The 27,450-nt window shown below is 38.2% G+C and overlaps 1 protein-coding gene across 1 annotated transcript in view; it reads left to right on the forward strand.

The window, feature by feature from the left end:
* Positions 1 to 27,450, forward strand: part of MMRN1 (multimerin 1) — a 44,741-nt gene that overhangs the window by 12,029 nt on the left and 5,262 nt on the right. The window contains exons 2-6 of the mRNA XM_049815099.1: positions 5,170 to 5,289; positions 7,568 to 7,674; positions 13,125 to 13,223; positions 17,245 to 17,418; positions 22,325 to 24,304. Coding sequence (XP_049671056.1) covers positions 5,170 to 5,289; positions 7,568 to 7,674; positions 13,125 to 13,223; positions 17,245 to 17,418; positions 22,325 to 24,304 — 2,480 coding nt within the window. The remainder of the gene's footprint in view (positions 1 to 5,169; positions 5,290 to 7,567; positions 7,675 to 13,124; positions 13,224 to 17,244; positions 17,419 to 22,324; positions 24,305 to 27,450) is intronic.

A 27,450-nucleotide genomic window follows, 5' to 3' on the forward strand; every position in this document is an offset into this window, starting at 1 on the left:
GAGGAGAATGAAATCTGTCATACAGGCTTTATGCCAGTTGGGACTTGCACCACTCTCTCCAGGCTGGATTTCTTTTGTATGTTGCAAGGATTTTGTTTTGTTTTTAAATACAGCTTTCCTGACTGAAATCAGGTTCAATGCAAAAGAAACACCAGGCTCCTAGAGCTCTCAACAAAACCTGCATGTTAGAAGCCTGTGTTGCTGATCTGGAATATATTATTCCACGGAGGGTAAAGCGGATTTTCAGGTTTAAAGTCCTGTTATGCAAATCAGTTGTCTTCTGTTCTGCCTTTGCATTAACACAGCCTGTCATAGTTCTTCCGCCACGCTTCATCTTCTGTTTCCAAATCTACATTTTTTCAGACAATTTGATTTCAAAATTATATTTACATTCTTAACATCTCTTAATGAGCTTATTTCATTGGTTGCACAAACCTAATTATGAGTCACACCAGGGGCTCTTTTGCTGTGAATATTTCCTCCAATTTAGCCTGATCAAAGATTGTTGGGCTGTGTGAGAACCACAGCTTCAGACATTGCACTCATGTAGCTTAAGAGTGAGCTAAACATTTTAAATAGAAACAATCTGCTCAAGTTGAGTTAAATTTTTGGTAGAGACCAGAGGCTGAGTTCAGACTATCTTTAAAAACCAAGAGGAGTCCTTAACCAATATGTTTGGGTTGTATTGTACCATGTTTTCCTTTGGAAGGCATCTCCAAATGGGAAAGTTCCAATAGCTTTTACCTTGAAGCTAGCCACCATCAATAATAATGATAATTAGTGGATTTACATTATGAACTTTTAAAGTAGATTTTATTTTTTTTAACTGTACTCTTTGTATTCCAAGGTTTTCATGTATTTCACAACTGCTTTTTTTGCCTGTTTTCTTTTTTTTATCTTTTCATTGACCACATTTGCTCAGATGTGAAATGGAATTCAACTACCAAAAATTATATCCCAACTGCGTGCATTGCAGATAAGGTCATCACTGACAACACTGCTATATGTCTTCTGCTTAATCCCTTTCTCTGGTGAGCTGTCTGGTCTGTAGGCGAGGGAGCCATGAGCTCAAGTCCTAACCTCACCGCTGGTCCCTTGTAGCCCAGATTTTAAAATCTGACTCCTATATTTGTGTTCTTGATTTGCAGAGGTGGTAAGCATAGAACCCAGCTGCCCAAGGTGTTAGCTCTTCGTTCCTCACTTTCCAGACAGCTATTGGGTGTGGTACTACATAAGTGCTTCAGGTGGTGTTATCACTTCAGATGTCTTCTGATCAGACTTTATATGCCATCAGTTAATTGCTGAGAGTTATTCAGGAATTTAGATGTTTACATTTTCTCTATTGAGTTTAAATCATAAGCAAACCACCACGCTTAGTCAGAGCTCCAGTCTGGCCCAGTATCACTTTCTGCAGCCATTAAGAAATGTTTAGTATCCCATTTATATGCTGAGAGATTTTTTTCTTTTTTTTTTTTCATCTCTGTGCTGCACTCCAGAGAAAAAATACAGTCTTCAATCTAGGGTATGAATATGCAGAACCCTCACTACAGCTGTAAAATGGAAGAGACCTCATGCCTGTAGTGAGAAAGGACCTCAGTAGTAGTACCCTGGGCACACTAACAAGCCTTGATAGCCCTAAGCAACCTCACCTGAAACCTCCACCCACCCACATGAGCCAGGGAGGCTCCATTTAAGTCGAGGCTTGAGCCTGTTCTCCTTATAAAGGTGCTTGTCTCTATTAGCTTTCTTGGATCTGACTTGTTACCTGGTCTCTGCCTGATACTTTCTGGGCTGCTAATTGACCTGTGACCCTACTGCTGCTTGCCTGTCTCTGGTGCTGTGGTACTGTATGCTGCTGTTGAGGTCAGTGCATAACTTGCGTAGTTGCCCTTCCCCTCCTGGCTCATGTTCTGTTAAGGAGAAGCCCTGCTCTTGCTGCTCTCTGATGCTCAGCAAGGATGCCCCATGGAAGACCTGTCTTCCTGGTTGTGCTTCTAAGTGAGGTAAGAGCCCTGCCAAGTCCTGCTCCTGCTGAACATGGTGCCTATTGTCCCTTGCTGCTGCAGAGGTGTGCTGGAAGGGATGGAGCTACAAGCTCTCTCTGGCTAACTGTTGGCAATGTTTAGCTGTAAATATCATCTAGTTATTGCTGCTAGTCTCTGTGTGATACAGGAGCCTGTAAAGGACCCATATACCCCAACCAGAGGGGTGGTGTAAAGTAACTTCATGATCTCTCTGCAAAACTCAAAAGACTTAAGTCTTCTTTTGATTCTGCCAACTTTATGTGTCTCAAACTTGCATAGAGGTTGCTCCTGGCTTCCACAGATGTAGTGAGAAGAGTACCTAATCTTTAAGCTTATAGTTGAGGAGGTGAATTTAATTTTTAGCAAATATTTATTCATGGAGTCTGTAATTTATACATACAAAGGCTATAGCTAAAGGAGACAGAACATAAAGGAAGCATCAAACAAAATCACAGCCTTTTTATACCCAATTAAAAAGAAATATTATCCTAATGAAAACTCTCAAGGAAGTAGAGAGTGAGTGAAATCAGATCAAAGACACTCAATAAAACCACATTTTTATATGAAACACATTATTAATCAATTAAACAATGTGTTGTGTGAGGGAGCACCACAATATAATACTGACAGCAGAAATACTGAGACATTCAGTCTGTTGGCCTTACTTAGCATCTTACTTGCTAGCTTATCCTGCCGTTTTCTCAGGAATCATTTTCCAAGTAAGGCACTACTGAATTTAAAGTGAGTGACCTCAGTAGACAAAAGCAATCACTTCAGGACAGATGCTGATGCTATTTTGTGTTTTGTGCCGTTGTTCTTGTTTGAAGCAGAGTAAATATGTATTAATGCTAGTTAAGTAAATGGAACTAATCTGGTCTTAATTGTATTTCAATTTCCACTTTAAGGAGCCCAGAGCAAGATACTGATTCCAGGACCCGTTGGGTAATGTAAATACAGATTTCCATACTGGGTTATGAAACACTAACAGAATTACTACAGCTGGAAGCAAAGGTTAGCAGCAAAACAAGACCCAGGAAGATGAACTTTAAGTTCTCATATGCAGATTGGTATGGAAGTACTTGCAAGTTCACCAGCCCTACAGCTGAAACAGTGTCTTGTCACTAACTTGCCAAGTCAAAAACTAAATATGTTTCAGCATGGATATAAGGGAGTGCTAAGTTTGGGGGAGGGGGGTCCTGGGCTGGAAATCACTGCTAGACCAAACAGACATTTGTTCCACTGGCAGAAATGCAATAATACTTTCTTCAGGATGCCTTCTTATCTGCAACTGGGAGACTTCCTGAGACAGAGATTACAGCTACAACTTTATGTTTTAAAAAAACCAACCAAACCAACAACACCCTAAAGGCCTGTTCTTTCATGAAATCACTTAACTGCTTTTTAAAATCCATTTTGGCTTCCCAAATTTCCAAATCTGGCACAGTCTGTTTGTGGAAAGAGTACCCTAACACCCCCCACACCCCCTGGTTTTTTTCCCTTTAAGTTTAAACATGTTTTGTTTTGATGCCTCTTTCTCACAACAAGACCAACTGAATAATGAATGCCATGATTTCCCATCCCTCCTGCTCTTCATCTTCTGTTTGTATCTTTCTTTTCACCTTTCTTTAGGATGTAGGAATGAACCTGAATTCTGTATTCAAACTGTGGTCTAACCATAAACTCGTATGCAGCAACAAGGAGTTGATGTACTGAAACAGTGGTGGTTTCTGTTTGTTGTCTAGTCCTTCCCTAATAATTTCATGAATTTGATTCACTAGTTTAGTTAATGCAAAATACTAAATTGGCATATTCAAAGAGCTAAGCACAATGGCTCCAAGATATTTTTCCTGATGATAGTTAATTTAGGTAGTCATATTGTCTGTATAAGGCTGTCTTTATTTGTGCGTGACTCTGCATTACAAGACTCTTTTCTGACACTTAATTATTTGGAAATTCAGTATCATGAGATTTCTGCAATTGTCCAAGATCAGCTTTAGGTTTACTACACAAAATGATTTTGTACAGCTCTGTATAACTGTCATCTCCCTATTCACCTACTTCCCTCTCATTAATGAACATAGTGTCTATTACAGATTCATGTGGGATTCTGCTGATAAACTTTCTGGATAAAGCTAACTAGTCTTTCACCTCTCTGATTTAATGCCTTATTAATCTGTAACAGGATCTATCCTCTTACTATGCGACAGATTGCTTTCTTCCCCCCTCTAATAGCTTTTGGTGAGTGACCTTGCCAAAAGCCTCTGAAAACGCCCCCTTTATCTACCTGCTTCTGATTCAAAGAATGCCACTAGATTTCTGAGGCATGATTTCCCTGTACAAATCTGTCCCAAACCATCATTCAGTTTATAATTTGTACTTAATTTTGTTCTCTACTGTAGATTCTACCAAGTCGCCTGGTTTCAAAATCCAATTTAACAATTTGTGGTTTTTTGCAACCTGCTTAGAATTATTTAAAAAAACCAAAAAAAACCCTGGCCTTGCCCTTGCCAGCTCCTACATCCTGTGCTGTAGTGATCAAGAGTTTCATCATTTTGTGTGTGACTTCCTTCTCTAGGTGGGTAGCCAGTGGCACAGGTGATTGTGGAGCTACAGCATGTTATTGCTGTGTGTGGCTCAAAGTGCACTGCAAAACACAGTCTACGTGCACTTGCAATATTGCTGGGGAAAGGGAGGAAGAGTAGAAATGTCTATCCATAAAGTGAAAGTTACAGGTGGTTAAAAACCTTACTAAACAATCCTTTGAATTCTGGATAAACAGTTTCTGTAGTCTGAAATGTAGGTATATTTTAAGACCTGTCATTACTGCAGTCTAGAAGAGCTGCTTTGTACTTGGTGTTCCACAAACATTTACAAGGAAAAATTTAGATTTGCAATATAAATACATGTAGAGATGGAGAAATGATTGTCTGTTTTCTTTGTTGTTAATGGGTAGCTGAAGCAAAACAAAAACTAAGTAATTGGCCAAGGCTATGATGGCAGTCTGCAAGAAACCAAACTTAGTCTTCATAACTTAGTCCTATCCCTAAATTACAGGTTTAACTTTCCCATTTAAGTGTAATATATCTTCATATTGTGGAAAATGTTATTTGTTCTTTTCGTTATATCTACCTTCTGTATCTTACAGAAACTGGTGTGCTTATGTCCATACCAGACTCTTGCCTACAGTGGTAGTAGACAACCTGGAAACCTTCTCATCAAGCAGAGCGAAGCCTTGCACTTGGCATATTGGATCCTGTGCTCAGAGGTGTGTAGAACTAGGAAGAAAGAGTACTTGCAATTACATTAATTCTCACCAGCTGCATAATTAATACAACCATGACTTCAGAAATGAAAATTAAAACAGGCGGGAGCAGATCAGCATGTTTCCAGGTCTCATCTTCACATACCCCTACAGCAAGTATAAAAAGCTCATGACTTGTCCCTATAGCAAGTATGAAAGTTCATGACTTGGCATGCTTGCACTCTGGCATCCTCTGATCAGTTCGAAGTCTTCAGGTAAGCCCATTGTATGCTCCCCTCTTCCAGAGTACTGAAAGGAAAGGTACACATGTACAAAGTTTTAAAGCACAAGTGGGGAGGAAAATCCCTTCTGTGCAGTTTTCCAAGTTTGTGCTTTGTTGGAGGAAAAGGGTTCCCCTGAGAGGCATAAATATTTTTGTCATTATCTCTCTGCTGGGTGCTTATTTCTGGCACAGCTTTGGTCAGACAGTGAACCTAGAAAAGTAATTGGCCTGGATACAACTTGTAAATAATAACTCTGTTAAACATACTCAGATTGCTTTTTATGGTTTGGGTGCCTCATTTTATTCTCCAAACATTAGATTTCAGTAGTAACTGAAATTGGATTCTAATGCATGGACCTGGAAAATGAACCAACAAAATAGAGGTTGTAACATATTTTTCCTCTGAAAAATTTCAAAAGCCTCTTACAAGTCAGTTTGACTGTTCTGAGAATTGTCCTCTAGGTGGTATGGCAGAACATGCTTAAAGCTTTGAGGTGAAACAGGGAATAGAGTACCTTTAGGATTTGGTGACTTAAATATAGTCGATTGTATTGTAAAACTGTGGAGTGGACCCTGTGGTTGAAGTGTTGCCAGTTTTTTTTCTAATGCAATCTAGAAGATTCATAAAAACTTTGACTGATTTTTTTTTTTTTTATAGGAAAATGTAGCTCCTTGATCTGATCCTGTAAATAAGTCTCTACTATATACATTTTTGAGGCTTGTTTACGTGGAGAATTATTTTTGAAATAGCTATTCCTGATTAACTCCTTTCATGGACACTTCATTTTTATGAGTGCTTTCAGGAATGGATTATGTTAATGCAGAATAAGGTAGTTTTATCATAAAATAAGACCATCCATACAGCAAAATAACTGTGAACTCTCTTGATTTCAGTTCACCTCAGTCTTTGAGTTCTTGCTGCTGAAAAGCCATTTCTCTGAGGCAGAGCTGGTTGGGGACATATGCAAAGCTCCTGCCAGCTGCTATGAATTTTAATATATATAATATTACATCCCTTGTGAAGGGGTGACAAGATTAACTATAGTGTAAAACAAGGTGGCATCTTCTAATTCATTGGGAGGATATTTTTTGATCTGACAGCCTTCAGTTTTGTCCCCCTTTCTGGAATGATTTAGATGGGGATTGTGTCTCCGAAGCAGTTCTGTAACTATTATATCATTGTATTTTCTGAGATTTGAGGTGTTCTTCATGTTAGTGTTTAGCAACTAGCAGAACTGTGTGATACTCTTTTTAGTCAAACTCTGTATTTAACATATTAAGAGGCAAGTAGACTTGCTGTAGTTAGTTTCTTCTGTATGCCCTGCTGCAGCGTGTTTATTCTAAACTGACTTCTCTGTGAAGTTAAGAAAGCTAAAGGAAGTGATGGGGTAGCCAGGACATGCAGAAGGTGTTGGACACAGAAACAAAATTGCTGCTGCCTCTGCAGTTGCATACTATAAGAGTAATAACTGAGGCATCACAATTACATAGCCATACCCTCCTTACAGCGATGTCCAGAATGGAAATTTTCATGCTTCATCGGATTAATGTTTGTATAATCTTCTTTCAAGTAATCAGAATAGAAGGCTTCCAGTGTGCACTAAATATGAACTGATGTGGCATAAATTCATTGTGAACCCTTTTTTTCACTGATTTCAGAGAAAACATTATAATTGCAATTGTATTTTTGGCTCACTCTCTCCAGTTTAGTAGATATTAATTGTAATAACTTCCATAAAAGTTGGCAGTATTTGGCTCCTGAATAAGATACTCAGGGAATAAGTCTGACAGCACTAGACATCAGGTCCCTTTAAAATCCATGCAGGTGATCTGAAGGCTGCAATATTAAAACTATGATTGCTACTGAAACACCAAACCCTAGTTAGGCTTCACTTTCAGTTTCAAGCAGTTAATTAAAAGATACATTTGACATGTAAGATAATGTAATGTAGTTATACAGGTATCTTACAACTCCTGTTGGGTCACCTAAAATAGGTTTAAAATGTTCTTGTTTTGCAGGTCCCAGACAGCAACACACCAAGCCTACAGAATCAAACATAAAATACTAACATCACTGGAGTGGAAGTGCTGTCCTGGGTACAGTGGGCAAAACTGCCAACCCAAAGGTGAGTAGAGTTGTAAGGATTTGAAACTATTCACTTCAGCAAAAGAAAACAGTAGAACCTGATTTGTGAGCAAATGGCTCTGCTGAAAATCAATGCAGTTCTTCCTGTTAATTTAAAACCAGGAAAAATGCACAGTAAACTAAAATGCTTTGGGATGTTGACTCTTCCCCACACATGAATTTCCAGAGTAGCTAAGCAGAATGTCCTTTCCTCTCTTCCAGTCTAAAACTCATAAAATCTTCAGCCTTATTCCATTTTGCTAAAATACGGAGTTTGCATTCAGTGCGTCTCTACTTTTGACCTTTTAGTTATTGAGTATTGCAGTGCTGGGGATATTAAATCCAGGTCCTCTATTGAATACTTGCTGTAAAATTCATCTACAGCACTGTGACTCTCTTGGTTTTCAGTTTCAGGCTCTAAGAATACATTTTAGACATGATAAAATAATGTATCAACTTTGTTTTCCTCTGAATTGAGTAAGACTTTTGTCATTCATTTCAACGGTGACTGAATTTTACTAGGTATTACTCATGATCCCTGTATAATTGTGCCCATTTTTGACAGAATAGAGTGTTTTACCTCTGCCTTGGTGATCAAACATATGGCAATGTACTGTAGTTTAACATCTGTATAATAGCTATTTCTTTGCTGATGGCCTTAAACAAGCAGCCCTTTAAAAATAAGATATGGCATCAGCATACATATTTTAAATGAATGAATATTACAAGAAAGGCCATTAGATGTGGTGGTGAATTCAATCAGCAGTGGTGAAGTAGAGGCTGTGATTAAAAATTGATGTAGAGGAATGAAGAGAAATCACTGTTATTCACATTCAGGAGGGAAATTTCAATGCTGAAAAGCCAGAACCTCAGCAGGCACAGGATTCTCTTCTGTGCAGCTGAGCATGGAGTCACATATTAACATGGGATACAGTCAGCAAGGCTGTCCAGTGGGCACGGATCAGACGTTTTAAAGGTTTGCTTTTTAAAAATGCAAACGTTAGCAAAAATAGATTAGAAAATGCTTATTGAAGGCGGAGGCTACAGTTGATAAAATTTAAAATGGCATCAAAACAACAGGGAAGCATTGACCAGGAAAAAAAGCTGTATAACTCAATTTGTAGTGGTATCTGTGTAAAGATAAGAATAAAGGAAAATGTTGTCAAGTGTTACAGGAATGGGTTTGAAATTACATCTCCTGGGTTCTATTTTCAAACCTCTTCTGGCTTGCTGAATAACTTGGGGAAGCCACTTATAATCTGCATACCCAAGTTTACCCATCTAGAAAATTGAGATGACACTTATCTCACAGGGGCACTGGGATATTTAATTAATTAATGCTTGTAGAAGTGCTTAAAGAGACTGGGATGAAAGGTTTTATGTCAGAAAGGCTCTTCTTCCCTGCTTCTGGAATCCTGCCTCCCACGAGGAGCAGACCACCAGCACAAGCCCTGCCTGTATTATTCAATTCCCATGAAGGGATGTCAGCTAATGAACTTGAACAGTTGGGAGCCCAACAGCCTTGTCTCAGGCACTCCCTTTCTGAAACTGTGAGGGAGAGACATTGTAAACTCTGACTGAGTCTCTCCAGAGTCACTGAGCCATCTGCTTGGCCTCTCTGTGCTTGATCTCCTCAACAACGGAGCTGTTATAGAAGGGTTTCTGTGCCAAGCGAACAGGGGTATTCTGACAATATGTTATAGATCCTGGGAAGGCACTGTTAGTGTGATGTAGGCTGCTTGTAGCAAATGCTAATTCAAAACGCCTTCTGGTTTAGCTTCTCTCTCAAACCAAGTGAAATCATACGTAACTATTTCAGTCTGATAGTCTAGGAAGGAGGAAACACTTGTCACCATCTGATAGTTATTACCAGACATCTGTAAACCATATTTGGTAGCCTCATTGTAACTGCTTGGTTATAGATGCTTCTCAAGGTAATGTAGTAGTGAGTAAGACAGAAGAGCCTCTGGGAAGAGATGTGTTTAAATCACTATTTCTAATTTTACCTCCCATGTGGCAACACATGACCAAAATGGATAAGACCTGGATCCTAGTCCAGCATGGACAATGCAATTTTACAACAAACTTTTTAAGAAGAGAAAAATGTAGACATTTCTTCCAGCTCTCATGAAAGAGTGCAATATGGACAACTCAACAAATAGAACATCATTATTTTGATTTGGGAATATCAAATGCTTAACTGGGAGCAAAATGGCTAAAATGAAAGGACTTGTAAGTTCTGAGTCACAAAGTTCATGACATCATTTTTGTTAAACACTGCTTAATTTTAATTTTTCACCCTTAAGCTGGAGAAAACCATGTGCTCCTAGTAATGTCCGGGGGGAAGAAATCCCAGTTTGCTCATGTACATATGGTCCCTGAACACTGTATTATGTGTCAAAAATGATTTCAAGAACTGGAAGATGCATCTTCAAATATAGATCATGCCGTTTGAATTCAGTTTTGCTATGGAGTGAGCTGAGGTGACTTAATGTATATATGAGTTCATTTCCATCTGCCCTGGCTGTGGGTTAGAGCAAACAGCTGGTTCTCAGAGTTGCTGACAATGCCATAGCCATTGTTAGCACTGAATTCTCTCGCATGGTAGCGATGTCATTTCTCCAGCAGATGGCTGTAAAATGTTCCACACAGGAGCGAGTGCTAGCCTATGCGTGGGGTGAGCTGCAGACACAAAAGGTAGCAATTCACCTTGAAATGCAGGGAATGGCAGGAAACTACCAAACTCCCCGCAGGGACTCCCCTTCGGCCATTCCTGCTTCATCAAAAATATATTGAAAGAAAAAGATCCAATTTCCATATTTTTAATATTCCCTGAAATCATTTTGCATGCTATGTTTAAAAATACATGGGACAATAAATTATACATCTAGGCCAATATATTCAATGATAGGAGCCTAGTGTTAAATTCCTATGTGCGTTACCTGATATTCAGAAGTGCTGACAACCCTGAAGCTCCTGGAGGAACTGGAAGAACTCATTGCGCAGCATTTTGAATTACTGCTTTTTTTGGTAGTGTTGCTTTGTTACTGTAAATAGCACCTATAAGATGGGTCTAGCAGTCTAAATTTTATTTTATGTTTTAACTTTTTAGCTTAAACTGAGCATAGCATATACAATTTTTAAAAGGTCTCAAATGAGAGTCATTTGATGGCTATTTCTACCCTAAAGGGTGTATGTATTAGAGTTTCAGTCTAGTGCTCCCATCATGTGTGCTTCTATTCAGCATCTAGGATGGGGAATCTCAGCAGTGGGACCAAGGAGCACATAAGACATAATCACCATATGATGTGTCAGAGTGATTCCTTTGGAAAAGGACTGAGCCACACTGGAAGAATGATGTAGAAGAAGCTATATTGCCAGTGGCTCTTCTGAATTTTTTTTTTTATAAATTAAAACCCTGAATTTCTAATGCTGCCTGAGAAGTACCTTTCCTATAGAATGATGAAATTTAATAACTGCAGAATATGAGGTATTGTCTCTGGGTGAGTTTTTCATGTGTGTGCATCACTGGTTACAGTCCTTGCTGCTTTTAGCAGTATAATGCACTATTGGCTTGCTCCTTTACAGGTTTTCTCCAACAGAGTGATACTATGTCCTGGGTCTTACAGGGATTAAGTTATCTGAACTGTTTAGAGCATTAGTAAACCTAGCACACAATGATAAATATATATCCTTGAAACTCTAATAAAAGTGAAAACTGTAAGGGTTTGGGTATTCCACAATGTGAAGCTGTGAGTGGGGCAATTGATTTAATAGGGAGGATGAAAGGTAAGATGGATAGTATAAACAAAAAAAAATAATCTGGTGTCTATAGCACTAACAGTGGCAGTGAATACATTTGGAGCAACAGAAAGATCAGTAAATGAAAGAATAAAAGGACATCGATCAGCTGGTCTTTATCACAGGCAAGTAACTGACTCCCTTGTCACAGATTATATCATCACATCACCACCTGATAAATCCTGTGTAATGAATTGGGCTGAATGCAAGTATTTAACTCCTGTCAATAACCATGCCACAGAAAGGTAACAGAAGCTATTGAAATTATAATTATTTGAGGATTTTGTATTTCTTATCAGCCAACTTCAATAATTTCTATGAAACTTTCAGTCTATATGATAATTGTCTTTGAGTTCCTGTCCTAATTGTTACTCCCCCCCAATTTAGAGCATAAACCACCTTATACTATCCTTAGATGTAATCTATTGATCCTCATATATACTGCTAAGAGGCTGGTGAAACATAGGGAATTTCTTGATTCAGCATTTTGTTCTGTTTCCTTGGAAACTCATATTATGGCCAGACTAGGTTTTAATATTTGAACTAGAAAATAATGTCACCATACCCAAGTTATTCTGCTTGTACTGTATTAATGACTGGAAATGGCATCAGTGTCACATAAGTGGCATTCCTTAGATGTGCTCTAGCTGGAACAACATCTACTTCAAAAGCTTCATGAACTGAGCAAGCATATACAAATTGGTAGGAATTTACACTAGCAAATTTACAACCTACTCTGTACATATTTATTTTTTTAAATAATAATGAAATGAAAATGACACCATTAAGCCTAATGGCTAGAGAAGTAAGTCAGGAAGGTGGAAATTTCAGTTCAGTTCGTAGCTATCCTGTCAGTTGTTCCCTACATTTTGTGAGTGAAGGCACTTTACTTCTCTGGACCTCTGTTTCCCCAACTGTAATATTGAAATGATAATAATGTTGGTCTAACTTTGAAAATTTCTTTGGGATCTTTGGGCTGAGATGTAAAACAAACACAGAAAATCCCATCTACCATGACCAGAGAAAGTATTTACAAACTTGTCACCTTTGTGAAGTTTTTAAATGTAGATACCAGTCACGAATCTCGGATGACATTTGTTGGTATTTTTATTATGTTTTGAAACTGTTCTTATTTTTTAGGTGCTGCGACAATGTAATATCACTATTGCCTTTAGTGAGAAGATTTCCATGGCTGAAGATTTGTGTAATCTGTCAAAAAAAACCCCACCAAAATCACTTTCAACAAACCTGACTAATTTTGTAGCTATAAAAACCACCCCTAATTAATTTGACAGCTGACTAGCTCTGTATTGTCTTTGTACTGCTGTTTTATATTGATCTAAAATATTCTTCTAGAATTTTTAGCCCTGGAGATTTCAAAATTCTGTTTGTTATAGGACAAGTTTTGACATTTTAGTTTTAACACCAACCCCTGCCAATCTCAGGAAGCCATTTATAAAGCCATTCACTGTCTTCATCAGCGTGGTCCCACACTGTTATAGACAGAGCAAGAAGATAACAAGAATCACTGCAGATGATTAGGCTTTGGTAAAGTTGGTACAGAATAGAGACAGAAAGCAATTGTTGTGGAATCCTGATTGTCATGTTCCATGTTTCACACACATCCTTTCCTTTTCCTCCCTCTTTTAGCTCAAGAACAACAATCACTTATACACAGCACCCTGGCTGAAAGCAGCAGAACTGTCAGTGAGAGGACACCAGGAGCTCCTCGGGACCCTGGTGGGCCAGGTCAGCTGTTACAATTACTATCATCTCTAGCCCAATTACTGACCATGTGGTTCACTAAGATCACTGCAAAAACAATTTGAGAAAAATTGCTATCAGCTGAAGGGACCTGAATGAACCCTTAGAATTTCTAGTAGTCATGGTTCAGCAGTATGCTTCTCTGACAAAGATAGGCAGAAGAAACTGAATTTAAAGGTACCAGTAGCTTAGCATTTATAGAGTGTCTTGTGACTAAACTAAAATGAGAAAAGTCATTCTACCTAGAAATATTTAAACTATTATATTAATAAGTAAAGTAGATGAATTAAGAGAAAAAAAGAAAAAAATTCAACCAAGCAACAAAGCAACACAGCCAAAAAAACCCCAAATCTAGGAGTAGTATAGACCAGCATTGGTCATAAAAGAAAATGTAGTAATGTTAATTGTATTATCTGAATACGTGATTATTGTTATATATTTTCTTATAAAAATTGCTGTTTTATTCAAGTTCAGTACAATGGTGCTTCAAACTCTAGCAAGGGCAGCTTAAGTGTTTTAAGCTATTCCATCTAGGATGATCAAATAGCTAAGCAACACAGGGACAGTTTACAGCTGTATGCTACAGATGTTTGAGATTTTTTCCTTATTATGCTATTCATTTGCTTACTACTGTGTTTACTTCAACCTACCTAGACCATAAGGTTGTGGAACTTAATGTACAGACCTCAGCATTGTAAGAGCTAGTTAGTAACCATAATGCTTTTAATCAAGCAGTGATCTACACTGAGAAATTGCCTTAGGTGACAGCTGCATGAAAAGCTTCTCCACCTCTTAGTCTCTAGAGTTGCTGGGTGTGCTCACTTCTCTTTATTTTCCATTACCATCTGTATCATTTAAAGTTTACCAGCACAAATGTTCCAGAAAATTAATTTCGTAGTTATCTGCATAAGTATTTATGGGAAAGGAACTTTATTCATGCCAGGTGTGTTTGCACACTCACTAAATTGGGAACAGAAACAACCATGGTTTATCAGATCATTTAAATTAACCATGAATTCAAATATTAAGTGTTTGCTGTAAAGAAACATGAAAAAATACCTATGATTTAGAGGTACTCAAGTAGTTGACAGACTGTGCTATATTCCAATCTGTACCACCTGAAGGTGTATATGCCTTTGAGGGTACAGAGATGTTGGTAATGCAGAATTATTTAGAAAGTCTGTGTACTCGGGGGGACTGCAAGCAATCAGCATATTGTGTTTAACAACAAAAGAAATATGTGAAATATGCTTGAATAAGGCAGTTGTTTGAAAAAAATTATTCTCTGCTTGTGATATACTCCCCAGCAGTGAGTGAGACTGCATTTATCAGGCAAATTTTGGGTGGCAAATTATATGCACGTTATTTGGCAGTGTTGTCTACATACTGTCAAATGAGCTTGTAGTTTACATTATGAGGGGCCAGATGGACTTGCGAAAGACAGTGTAAAGGAGACATGTTGCTTGAACTTTCTTACTGCCTCACTTTTCTTTTGAAACTGTTGATGTTTCAGTTAAGTATGTCTACATTGGCTTTTTGTGTAATCATCAGCTGTTATACACCATGGTGTTATTGTCACTCACACAGTTGGCCTATATCTGAAAACGTTTTATTGAACCAAATAATAAGGCAAGTTATGTTCTCAGTTCTGTGTGTTGCTGTTGTCAATATACTGTTCTGGTCCTGGGCTATTCGTGCATGCTGGGAGAGCAGGATGTCAGAATCCAGATTGCCACAGATTTTGTGGAGACAGTACACATGTGCTTATGTCCATATATGTGTTTTACTTTAAATTGTAATTGACAAATAGAAAAATTAGCATAGGTGGGAGAGGGAAAGACTGAATCTGGCATGGAGGTATAGAAAGGTATTTTCAAATGGCAGTTAGGAGAAGCCTGTTGCCCCTTGGTGATATTGTGTGAGGAACAGTGTTTCCCAGTACTGGAGAGAGGAGGATGTTTAGTAAAGCAGGCAGGACCCATGTGATAGAGAGCTTGACCAATAGAGCATTAAAACATACCACTTCTCTTAGTAGGAATTCTGCTCTGAAAAATAACTCTGAAATTGGAATCTCATAGATCCATGTTAATTGCTTTTCAGTTATTTTTAAATCAAATGGGGTCAGTTTAGAAGGAGAGAGATACCTGTTCTGGCTGCCAACCCTGCAAACATGACCTGGGGCCAGGACTGACTGCCCTGGTCTGTCTTTCCATCAGCAGCTGCCAGGACTCTACAAGCCAGATTCTGTGTCCAGCTCCCACTATGCAGCCATGCCACTTATAAACCTCACTTTTACGTTCATCTATGCAGCTTGTCTTCCCCCTTCAGTAAGAACTGACAGAAACAGAACTGAAGAAAGCATTGTATCCTGCAGGTTAGTTATCAGTTTGGGTGACTGTGCATGATCAGGTAATGAATGCAAATCACTTTCTCATACTTCTGCTCCTGGTTGAATTGTTAGTATCTAGACCTGTCTGTCACAGAGCAGTGTTATGATGAAGAGTATTCAGACAAAGAAGATCCATCAGTGTCTTGTCTCCACAGTGCTGTTGTGGAGAATTGCCAGAATCTAAACTAGGTGGTTGAGTTAGTTATAAACACAACTTTGTATCTGTGTATGTAGACACCATGGGCAAAGTAAACAGCTGGAGAAGCTAACATCCTAACGTATACCAGCCAGCCTTATTTACTGGGGTCTACCAAGTATGAATTTTACAACCAACATGCCTCTACAGGAGCACATTTTCATGGGTGTTGACATGCTTCATCTGCACTGACTTGGTGCATTTAGTGAATTTTCTGGGTTTTCCCAAAGACTATCGAGTTAGATATGATACATTTACTTTTTACATAGTAGTGTTTTGAAGAATAAAAGACTAGTCAGAAGAATATGCCCTTTTACACATAACTTGACCTTTTTTGTTGTAGTCTTTAGGCCCCTGTGCTTCCACGTGATTTCTGATTATAACTGTTTACTGCCATGGGAATAGACACCGATGCCATAATAAGAAGTGACGTAAGATCAATAGCAATACTGTAAATTTACACTAATAAATGTTTGTATGTGATGCTAAATAATCTCTTGCATAGCAGTTTATTAAGTCATAGTATGGCCTGGATCATGTAGGGCAACATATCCTGTGTCTAAGGTAGGCTATTTGGGCCAAATTGTTGAAGGAACTGAAGAGATTTTGTAGCTTTGCTTGCAGGAATTAAAACATTTAATTTTATCAGCATCTTCTGAAAATGCCAGACTAAGTTTCATTCCTGTCAGATGTGAAACTCAGATGGCTAGCTGAAGTCATGTGGAGTCTTAATTTGCAAGACCACGGCCTTCTTCACCACTACCTATCTTAAAAGCATCCAGTTAGGCCTTTTTACACCTGGAGAGACTAGACATGTCAGGAACAATTTGGGCAGATTTTAAAATAAACTTGCCTTCACAAGTTGCGCGTCTTTTTTTTAGTGGCAGACTAATGATTATTCCAAAGTAATTTATGTATTAGCTGTTTTTCTGCCTTGCTGCTGTGTTGAACAAGTCTTTATTTTCACCCCAACACTGCAAAGATGATGTATTCCTTCAGACACATCCTTGCAAATTCATGAAGTTATGTTATGAATGGTAAGTAAAAATCAGTGCTTTTGTGATTGTGTTAAACGAGATAGACTAAATGAGAGTTAACTGAATACCCTGTAGGGTGCTAGGTAGAGAAAGAATGGCATTATGCTGATTAAAATATGCTAACCGTTCAAAATACTCTTGTAGAATTATAAATACTTTATAATGGATACAGATGCTTCAGTAATTAGTTATTGCTGTGCTGCTGAATGTCACCAACACATGATACATGACAAAAATCAGGATGATTCACTCAAGACTAAAAATTCAGAAACTTTTCACCCCACTTCCAGCTAATGTCTCTCAAGTCAATTATACTTTCTTCCCTACCCCACCAATGTTTTAACACTACTTTTTTTTTTCTTCTCATTTTTTTGGCTGACCAAGCACTTACACAAAAAATGAATGAGAAGATTAGCAGCCAGGAGATGAAACTGACTTTTCTACAGAAGAAGGTTGACAGCATTGCTGCTGCGATGAATGATGTGAGCAAGGTGCTTTCTTCTCTGGAAGGCAAAATCAATGAAGATAAGGGCAAAGACTTCCAGTCTTTTCTAAAAGGCAAGAAAAATAAATTAATGCAATCACTCACCCAGTTAAAGGTGCCAGAAAAAAATAAATGCTAAAAACATTCATAGACTGTCCTATTCTATTGCTCAACATTTATAGGGAGAACTCTTTTTTTTTAGTTTCATTTCATAACAGAAGGATTTGTTTATTTCTATGTTTGTTATGGTGTCTTTTATAGTAACAAAATAATTACATTCTTGGGTACTACATTGTCTACATGGTAAGTTAAGCCACTATCAAGACATTTTCATTTACTTAAAGCTTCTGCAAATTTTCTTATCTGTTTTTTTTTATCTGACTGCTGCTAAAGGATGTAGTACTTGCTTTGCTACCAGGTCTAAGTAATATTCTTTCATACTTAATTCACATATGCAGGGGAAACATATAAGGAATGCTGTGGTAGCGGTATTTATAACATGGCAAACATGCTGCTGAATAATTATGCTGCTGAATAATTTGCCTCTGATCATATTAGGCTACCTTTGATAAACGTCTCTGTACTCATGTTTGGTAGATGAGAAAGACATGGCCAAGGATCAGGAGGTTGGGCAGACCCTCACCAGCAGAATTATGCATCCATTCTTTGCGAATCCTACAGCAAGATCTGTTTGCTACCCAGCTACAAATGGTGCTTAACAAACAGACTGGAACTGAAGCTTTCATTTCCTTGATGTGCAATATTTTTCCTTATTTTTCAGGAATTTTCCCCAAACTGTTTGTATTACACACTTCAGAATCCAGAGGACTTTCCTATGGTTTAAAAATAGAATGAGGGAACTGGAGCTCCTTACGTTGAGATAAAACTAAATGAAACAATAAGTGCTATTGTATCTATCTTGAATTTAGCAAGTGTTGTCCCATTTCTTGTATTTTCAGTCCTCTGCCTCTTGAGTTGCTTGTCCCATATGCTAGATGGCTCTCTTGCACCCTGGATCACGTTTATCCCATCTCTTACTCAGTGACCTGCTTTCACCTCTCCACATATTGCTAGATGGCATTCTTGACCCTTGGGCGTACATTTAATTTGTCTTTGAATAATTCCCATTTCCCTTCTGCTTTCTCTTGATTCTCTTTTATATTCCACTCATTCTAGCTGTCATGTCCATGCTATTCCAAGAGGTCTTTTGTTGCATCCTGTGCTCCTGCTTCTCCATTCCTTATCTATATTTAAGGGTCCAAGTCCTAATTGTGTAGTACACCCCCCCATTATTTCACACTTTTCTACAAATGTGTTTCAAGACTTTATTGTTCTTATCTGCAATGCACTTTATTATACCTGCTTAGATGAAATCTCCAGTTGCTGGCCCTTTTTTGATGTGTTCTCAATCTATCCCCTAATCAAGTAGCTCTAATGAAAATGCTGCTATCAACTACTTTCTTTGACTCTAATTATGGGCATTCCAATACAGGTTATTCTTGGCTTGTACATAGGTAAACAGAAGTAAAGAGGGGAGGAAGGGAGAGAGAACAAAGTTAGTGTTTCTGTTGGCTTGTATATGTGATGTTGGAGGGCAACTGCATTTTCTGTCCAGGTAATATGTCAGTCATACTCCAAGTGGGCAAAGAGCATCCTAAAGGAGCAGGAGCTGGAAGGAGTTTCCATGCTGTCCTCTAACTTGGTACAGATGTGCAGTATAGGCACATCTGACTTGCTAAAAATTACTTAGAGGCTCACCTGAAGCAAAACACAACTTTCCCCACTACCACTGCCATCCTGAAGCAACATGCTTTCAAAGCACAGTTAAGTTTGTACTTGCTTTATGCTGTTCAGACTTCTTCCTTCTTCCCCTACTTTTCCATTTTCTTCCAATGGTTCCCAGGTCCTTTGCTCATATCTATTAATTACCTTTTTTCTTATCACAGAAATTCTAATGGTTGACCAGCTTTGTATCAGGGTTTGGTAGGAGTGAGGTCTTTTTCTCTGAACAAATGATTCAATACAGTTTACAAAGTCTTTATTTCTTGGTTTCATCTGTAAATAGACTTTAGTCCCACAAACCTGTCATCTGTTGATACAGGGCAACACTCACTGGAGTAACTGATATACTCCTCTAATTTCATTAGTGAAACCTGTTCTGCATTTTCTGAATTGTTTTCAGTACTCAGGAGATTGTTCCTACTTTTTACTTAGAGAAAATAATTTGGTGTTCTCCCTTTAATAAACTCTGCTTACTTCTTGCTATTCTTTCTTCCTCCTTTTGTTTCACATCAAACCTTTTCATAGATTCCTTTCCTCTTCATTATTAAAATGTACACTCCTTTAAAAATGAACTCAACAATGGACTGTTAATCACTTCCAAGTCAGAAATGTTATTTACAGCTGGATATATAACTTTAACTCAGTTTCCTGCGTGCAAACATTTATTTTGCACATTATTCTTCAAATAAGTGAAACTGTAAAGGGAGTATATGTTGACACAAATTAATGACACAATTTGGATTTCAGTCAGGGAGTTAAAATTCATAATCTCATAAAAAGTGCAAGATATCTTTAATGTTCACAGGTAGTTTGGACCTTTCGGTTTCAAAATGAGCAACAGAGAAATTGAGTTACACCCATGAATGTGCTCGTGTATTCTCAGCTCAAGCTTAAGAATATACACAACTGTTACCTATGACAAAAGTTTAAATTGGGTCTTTCTGTGGAGAAGCGTGCTACCACAGCCACTGGTGAACTTTGGAATAGGACTTGCTTAGCAGGTACCTAGTTGTCCTAGCCAGCAAGTAAGGGAGATAAACCCAAAGCTGTTTGTTTTATCAAGTTCCACCCCCTTGATAAAAAGAACACCTGAGAACCAGAGCTGAGTTCCATACAACACCTGCGATCCAACTAAATAGAGTAGGAATAGGAGAGAGAGAGGCTGGTAGTTTCCTGACTGTCACAGAAAGAAAAGACCAGTATAGGTCCCGTGGAAGACCTCTTGCAGCAGGTCTGTTATCAAGATTTGTTGCTGAGATGAAGAAATTTAATTCCTTACAGAAGGTGTAGAGTAACCTTGTTTCTTTCCACAGCCATTAAACTTTTCTTCACAGCTCATTGTATCTCTTAAAGCACAGAACATCTTTCAGCATCATAAAGTAACCTGACCAAATCATCAGTTACAATGGTTTCTCTACATGTCAGTTATTTTACTCTACATTCATATCTTGGTTATTCCTCTCAGCTGCCAGGACGTCCTTATTCTCAGGTATCTTATCTTACTGTTTTTCCTTCACCGTAGTCCACTGACAAAGGTCTGTGCGTAAGTGTGCATGTTCATATGCACATTCATGTATATACATCTGTCTAGTCATTTACTTCCCATTCAGATAGTGAAAAGTAAAATAATAAAGGCAATGTCAGTATTATCACCTTGTTGGTTTTTGTACTTTGTAAAAATTGCTGTGACATCTGTGCCCACAGTTAACAGTAATTGAGCTTATTACTTAGGAAACTTCATGCTATATTTCTGAGGTAGCTCTTTTCTAGGCTAGCAAACTTATTGCACTTGCCTATTATATCCTGCCTTGAAAAAAACCCCACTTGAACGAGTGTCAGTTTTCTAGCCTAAGGATCAGATGTGTTCACTGCCCGTTTTATGAGATGTAATGAAGACAGACTCATTTATAGTTCATAAAAAGCAAATATTATCAACTACTTCATCTCCGTTTCCAGCTGGAAACACATGCACAATTCAAATGGATCTCCTGTGTAGAAAAAGTACTGTGCTTTTCTCTAGCTTGCTGAACATAACCATTTTTATTTGGAATCATTTTGCACTACTGGAGCCCAAAGTTGCATTGGGTTTCATGGGTCTGATTTCCTGCCATTTTACTGCTCTTGCTGAGAATGTACTTTCAAATAAGGTTTCAGAGCATGCCTTGCTGTTTTAGAGATGAAGCAATAAAATGCAGGCTATATAAGTAATTGAGAGGAAAATACGGGAAGGCAACAGAGAATTTCTGCCTTTATCAATACAGTTTTAATCAGAGAACTGATGGTCATCAAGGCATTGTAGAGGTTGAAGGGTTTAACCATTCTATCACAAGCTGGCTGCAAGTATACATAGAGTTTAGAAAAAAATGTGCAAAGAATGCTTCAGCGTTTTAGCTGGACGTAGGGTCTACCTTTGGAGAACAAATTAAAAAATTCCTTCTAATCTCACACCAGAGCAGAACTACTGTTCTAATTCAAATATGTTATGCAGCACTCTTGATGAACACTATTTTATGACTGTCTTAACCCATCTAAGACTACATGGAAGACATATTTTGATGTTATTCATACAAACAGAATTCCCACACATTCACCTCTGCCTAGTGCTTTTCAGGATCAATATTCCTAGAAGCTGTTTAAAGAGTTGTAGTATGCAAGACTAACTAAACATTTGTACCTTTAAAATGTCTGCCTTTTGCAGCAGTTGTCATGTTACTAACTTTAGATTTTCAATAAATTCTCACTTAGCATGTACAATATAATAGGAAGGTAATAATCCCTGCTTTTATTTCTTGACCATAATGTTGACAAAGCAGGTGTTTTTTCCTTACTTTCCCAGTGAAGAAAGGACACATCCTTTTCTTATGATCAAGCCACAAAAGTACACAGATCTCCTAATTTCAGTGCTCAGAAACAGCACAGCTAGGATATCAAAGTTGATACCATGTGCAGAGTCTGAGTGCCCTTTCAAAATGGCAAAACTCCCATTGATTTCAGTAGAAGCAGGGATTAGTCTTCAAACACTATAATCCATCCTCTCCATTCCTCAGTTTTAAATTTTGCTCTATGGGTGGGTAAATTGGGGCAAGGGTGTGTGTGTTTTACTTCTGTATGGCATTGTGTTTGTTCATATTGTAGAAAAATCTTAGATGCTGCTAACACAATTGGTTTGTTTCCATATTTCTCCTTTTTTTCCCAAAGGTCTCAAATCCAGAAACGTTAATGAATTAGTCAAAGACCTTGTCAAAGAGCACTTTAAAGCATTTCAAGGTGAAATGCAAGACAACACGGCTCAAATTTTCAAGGCTGTGTCTAGTTTGTCAGATGATCTTGAAAATACAAAAGAATTAGTCAAGCGTCTGAATGAAACCCAACAAAAATTTGCTCAGGAGAAAGACAGTGGGCCAACAAAGCTTGACATTCTGGAGCTAAAGAGTCATATGGTGCAGATGAAAGAGGAAATGACCCTCACTTGTGACAAGCCTATGAAAGCTTTACAAGAAAAGCAGAAATCCTTGGAAGATAACTTGGAGCATCAACAATCAAGAAGTGTCATTTATTATGAATCTTTAAATAGGACTCTTACTGAAATGAAAGGTGCTCAGGAACAGCTATTATTAGCTGAACAGTCTTCAAGCCAAAACATCCCTTCAGCAGGTAAAGTCAAGGAGTACAATGTTACAGAGTACATGTTCACATTGCATGAGAAAGTAAAGAAACAAGGCATGATGGTGCTGCAGATCTATGATGACCTAAGGGTCCAAGACAGCAAGATCAGCAATCTCAGTGTTGCACTGGAAATTCAGAGGCAGTCTGTTTTGGCAGTCTGTGATGACATGTTGTCAGAGAGCAGAAGGTATTTCCAAACACAGCTGGCAGCAGCTCAAGAAAATGTGCTTGTCCTAAACAAAAGTCTCTCTGACCTGGTTCTTCCATTGGACAATAAGATGGACAAAATGAATGAGCAAATTAATGATTTGTGCTATGATATGGAGATCCTGCAACCCTTGATTGAACAAGGGGTTCCTTTTAGTCTGACTTCAGAGCATGAGCAACAAATCAAAACTGAAGAAATCAGTGAGAAGCTTGAAAACCTCACTACTGTCATTAACAGAATGAGTTCTGCAATTAAGGAGCTTTCCAAAACTCAAGAAGGACTTAAAAATGAATCTCAAGCTTATCAGGAACTGTTCGAGAGTCGTGTTAATGAATGCTCTATGGAACTAGAAGATGGGTTAAACAAGACCATGATAGTAATAAACAGTGCTATTGATTCTATTCAAGATAACTATGTACTGAAAGATATGCTACGTGCTCTAAGAAATGAGACTGAAGTCTGCTGTGGCAGAGCTGAGAAACTGGACAGCCTCCTGGCTTTCATTCCCCAATTCCAACAGTTGAATGAATCCCTCCAGACACTGCTCCTTGGTAAGAAGTATGAGTTCACTTCACAAGTAGCGCCACCCCTTTCTGATCTTTCATATGAGGAGTCTGACAAAAGTATCCTCCACAATTTCAGAAGAGTTTTCTATCTTTTAAATGATACATTGTCAAAAGTGGACAATCAACAACAAGATATCAGCCACCTGAAAGAAAAACTATTTGACTCTGTGGAGGAATCAAGGGACCATGAGGTTCGCCTTCTGAATGTGGAGTCAAAAATTTCCAAGCTTTTGGCAAACAACTGTGTCCCACTGAAAAAAACCAAAGCTGCCTCGACAGAGAAAGAACTAGTGGTCTCACTTCAGCTCCAGACGCTGAGTTCCAGGATCAAGGCCCTGGAAGCCAAGTCGATCCGCTTCTCAAACACCATTCCATTCCTGAACAAGACTGCTCATGAGGCCTGGGGGCTGTGTCAGGATACCAACAACAGCATCCAAAAAGTGAATGCAAGTATACCTCTGCTAGTTAAACTTGCTCAGCCAGATATCCCCCTGATGCAGAGAGGCCTCAAAGAGCTCATGGAATCTGTGCTTGAAATAAAAGCAGGAACCATCTTGGCAAATTTAACCCAGCGTGTTGACATAACGGTGGCAAATGCAATGAACAACATCACCAAACTTCAGAAGCAGGTGAAACCGGTTATAAAGAAACCAGCCCCAGCAAAAAAAGGAGCAGCAAATGTAACCATGGGCCTCGCAAGCCGAAGTCAGAGAAACACAGATAATACTATAGATCCAGGTAATACATTTTACTCTACTAAAAATGAGGGTCTTTGTAATAAAGGCTTATGTAACCATTGTGATGAACCGAGGTGGCAGACCTTGACTAAGGTTGCATAAAAAGCCCAAAGACTGCAATAAAGAGTGTTTCAGAGGAACTTGAGGTTACTCTGGTCTCTTGCTTACAAGAGAATTTATTTTTCTTATGAGGATACTCTGCACTAAGGCATCTAGGAGCTCCATTTACTTTTCCTTAATACATTCACATATGATCAGTTTAAGATATATGTGTATGCACACATACTCAACTGAGAACCTGACCTTTCAAATGTAACTGACAATTTAGACAGAATCTAAACTACAAGATTTTTGTGCCTGCATCTCAATTAGCAATTTCATTAAAAAAACCATGCAAGCTGGGAGAGAAATCTGGAGTTGCATCAGTACTTTGGAGTGTCAGTGGGGATGAAAAGTATCAAAAACCTGAAGCAAGTGAATACACCAAATGACTGTAATGAGGATTTTGCCACCTCCTTCAGTACTTCATTGAGATTATTAGTGCAGTTACAATTACAACAGTGTGTTCTTGCAGAATCAGGAGATCAGCCAATAAAGTAAGTTTGTCTTGAATTCATGTGGAGAACAGAGCAGCTAAGTAGGAGCTGCCATTTTTATAAAGGACATTTTGAGTGCGATTTGCTTCTGAACTTAAATTCAAATGTCATCATGTGAAATGAATTCATATGGATGAATTCACAGAAATACAAACTCTGAGTTATGACTTTTGGAATCAGACTTGAGTGAAAATCAATAGCACAAGATAATGTTTTATGGAAATATAATTTCTAGGAAAATAAAGAGTGGTTAAGTGACTAGAAGCCACTAGAGGACTCAAATTCACATTAAAATAAGTGAGACAGATTCCTAACTGACAGAGAGATGTCCAGATACTTTTGAAGACCCAGACCAAAATCTGTTCTGTAAAGCATTCTTAAACTTATGAACATTTCTGAAATTATATTTGGTCCCTATCGTAAGCAGATGTAGGGGTAGTAAGAGCTACCAATCTTGTTCATCTGGTAAGACCATGGGCAATGTCCTTTCCTCTCTCCCTCTCTGTGCCTCTTCCCTCCCTTTCCCCCCTCCCTCCTTCATCTCCTCCTGTCTTAGGTACTGCACTTTTCAATAATCAATGGAAAGGATTCTTTTTAAAGCCCCAGTCCTATAAGTAGCTTTGCTTCTGCTGAAAGCCATCCAAACTGAAAGATTTCAGTCCTTGGTTATCTTTTCAGTTACAGAGGACACACAGCTATTCAAACAGGCAGTCACAATTAAAAATGCACCAAGATTTGCCAAATTCTTACTGCAAAGTAGATTGAATATTTTTATATTAAAAATGACATTTTTTTCTCAGTCATTTCTGTTTTCTGCCCGTTCCTGCCACTGCACAGGATGGAAATTCAAACCACTCATTCACAATTAAAATTAAGGGAAAATGAGCTATGATGCCTTTGATCCTTCCTGAGTCTTCTACTTTGTTGGAAAATGTCACCAGTGCTACATGCCTGGAGCACAGGAAGATGCCACCTGCTCTGTTTTTTACTCCACATTAACGAATTTGTGTCTTTCCTATTTATTATTTGTCTCATGGTGAATTTTAACAAATAGCTTGCTTGATAACATTCGATATATGCTCACTCTTTCAGAAAGTGCAGATCTTTGCAGATGTTGAAAAGCCCTATTTTTATGCAAGGTTTCTACATAGCAATGTTTATGCAGACTTTTCCATCAGTAATGAGCTTTTGCACTTGATATGCCTAGCAGTCATACATTTCTGTAAGTTAAAGAAGTAAGACTATTATCCTAATTAACAATTACCCATCTTCTACCTGGGTTGATTTTACTTCTCCAGGAAAGCTTTTCCTCTCAAGTTCCAGGAGACCATCCAGAGATATGTGCTGACTCTGCTAAAGTTTCTAGAAGAAACCCTAAGGCATAATTGGCTAATTATAAAATGTATTTGATGTTAGATGGTATTTTTCAATTAAAAAATATTAGAATAAAATTCTAGAAAGAGGTGAATGACAATTGTCATTGATTCTAATACATTCAACATTTGATCCTCCTCTAACAGATTGGGATTTTCATTGGCTTTAATGTGTTCAGGATTTGGCCCTGAGGTAATACTTTCCTCAGTAGTTATTTGAAATCAAGGGGAAACAATGTGAATTTGCATTGCGTATGCAGGGACATACAGGTTTGGAGACTTCCCATGAACAAAAGAAAAGGTTTATGTCAGCTAGAGGCTGCAATATGTGTATGAGGGACAAAAACCCCCTCTAACACTTTACCTGATACTAACTGTAATGGCAACCTGGTGGGAATAAAAAAGTGATGGTCTTAGGACAGCTTCAAGTATCTAACATAGGGGAGATGATAGCCTTTAAAGAAAAAAATATACAGTAAACTCTTTATTAGTCTTTGTTATGGATTACGTCTGGTCCTACCTTCCAATGTGCTGTTCTACTGCAGAAATGCATGATGCAGCATGAGGGCAGCTTAGCTCAGTTCCCATTTTCCCATTGGCATTTAGTGCTCTGTCTGTTCTCTACAGAATCTAGAGGCTGCCATGGTTTCCAAAGGGAATGCACTCTCTTGTTGCACATCTTATATTAGTTGTGGTTTTGCTTTATTCAGATTATGCCATCCTCCCATCAACATGAATAACTGAGAGTGCAGCTGTGTTAGATTTATGTATTTAAAACAGTGCATCCATGTGTGAGAGAGGTAATTTCTTTTCATTCTCATTTTCTGTGTCTTATTTCTGATTTTGTTTTTCACATGATTTCTGACTCCTAACAGAAATGCAAGCTTCCATTGTCTCTTTATCATTCAAGCCTGCAGTGAAATTAACCTGTTTGAATGTTTTCCATCTTGTGTTTTAATTCCACAAGTTCAATGATTATTCTATTTCAGTTTGATGACATATACTTCAATTTTGCATATTTACTCTTTAGACTAATGGGTAGATGAAACTGTTCTGTGGTTTTAATTTTGTGATTCTGAAATCATCACACTGAAAGTATCAGATACCTCTGCTTAACAGAGAAGCAGAGTTTCCACACAGCTCAGATCAGTCTCGACAATCCGCTCCCACCCAAAACT

The sequence above is a fragment of the Accipiter gentilis genome, chromosome 12 (assembly GCF_929443795.1).
Source record: "Accipiter gentilis chromosome 12, bAccGen1.1, whole genome shotgun sequence".
NCBI classification, from domain to species: Eukaryota; Metazoa; Chordata; class Aves; order Accipitriformes; family Accipitridae; genus Astur; species Astur gentilis.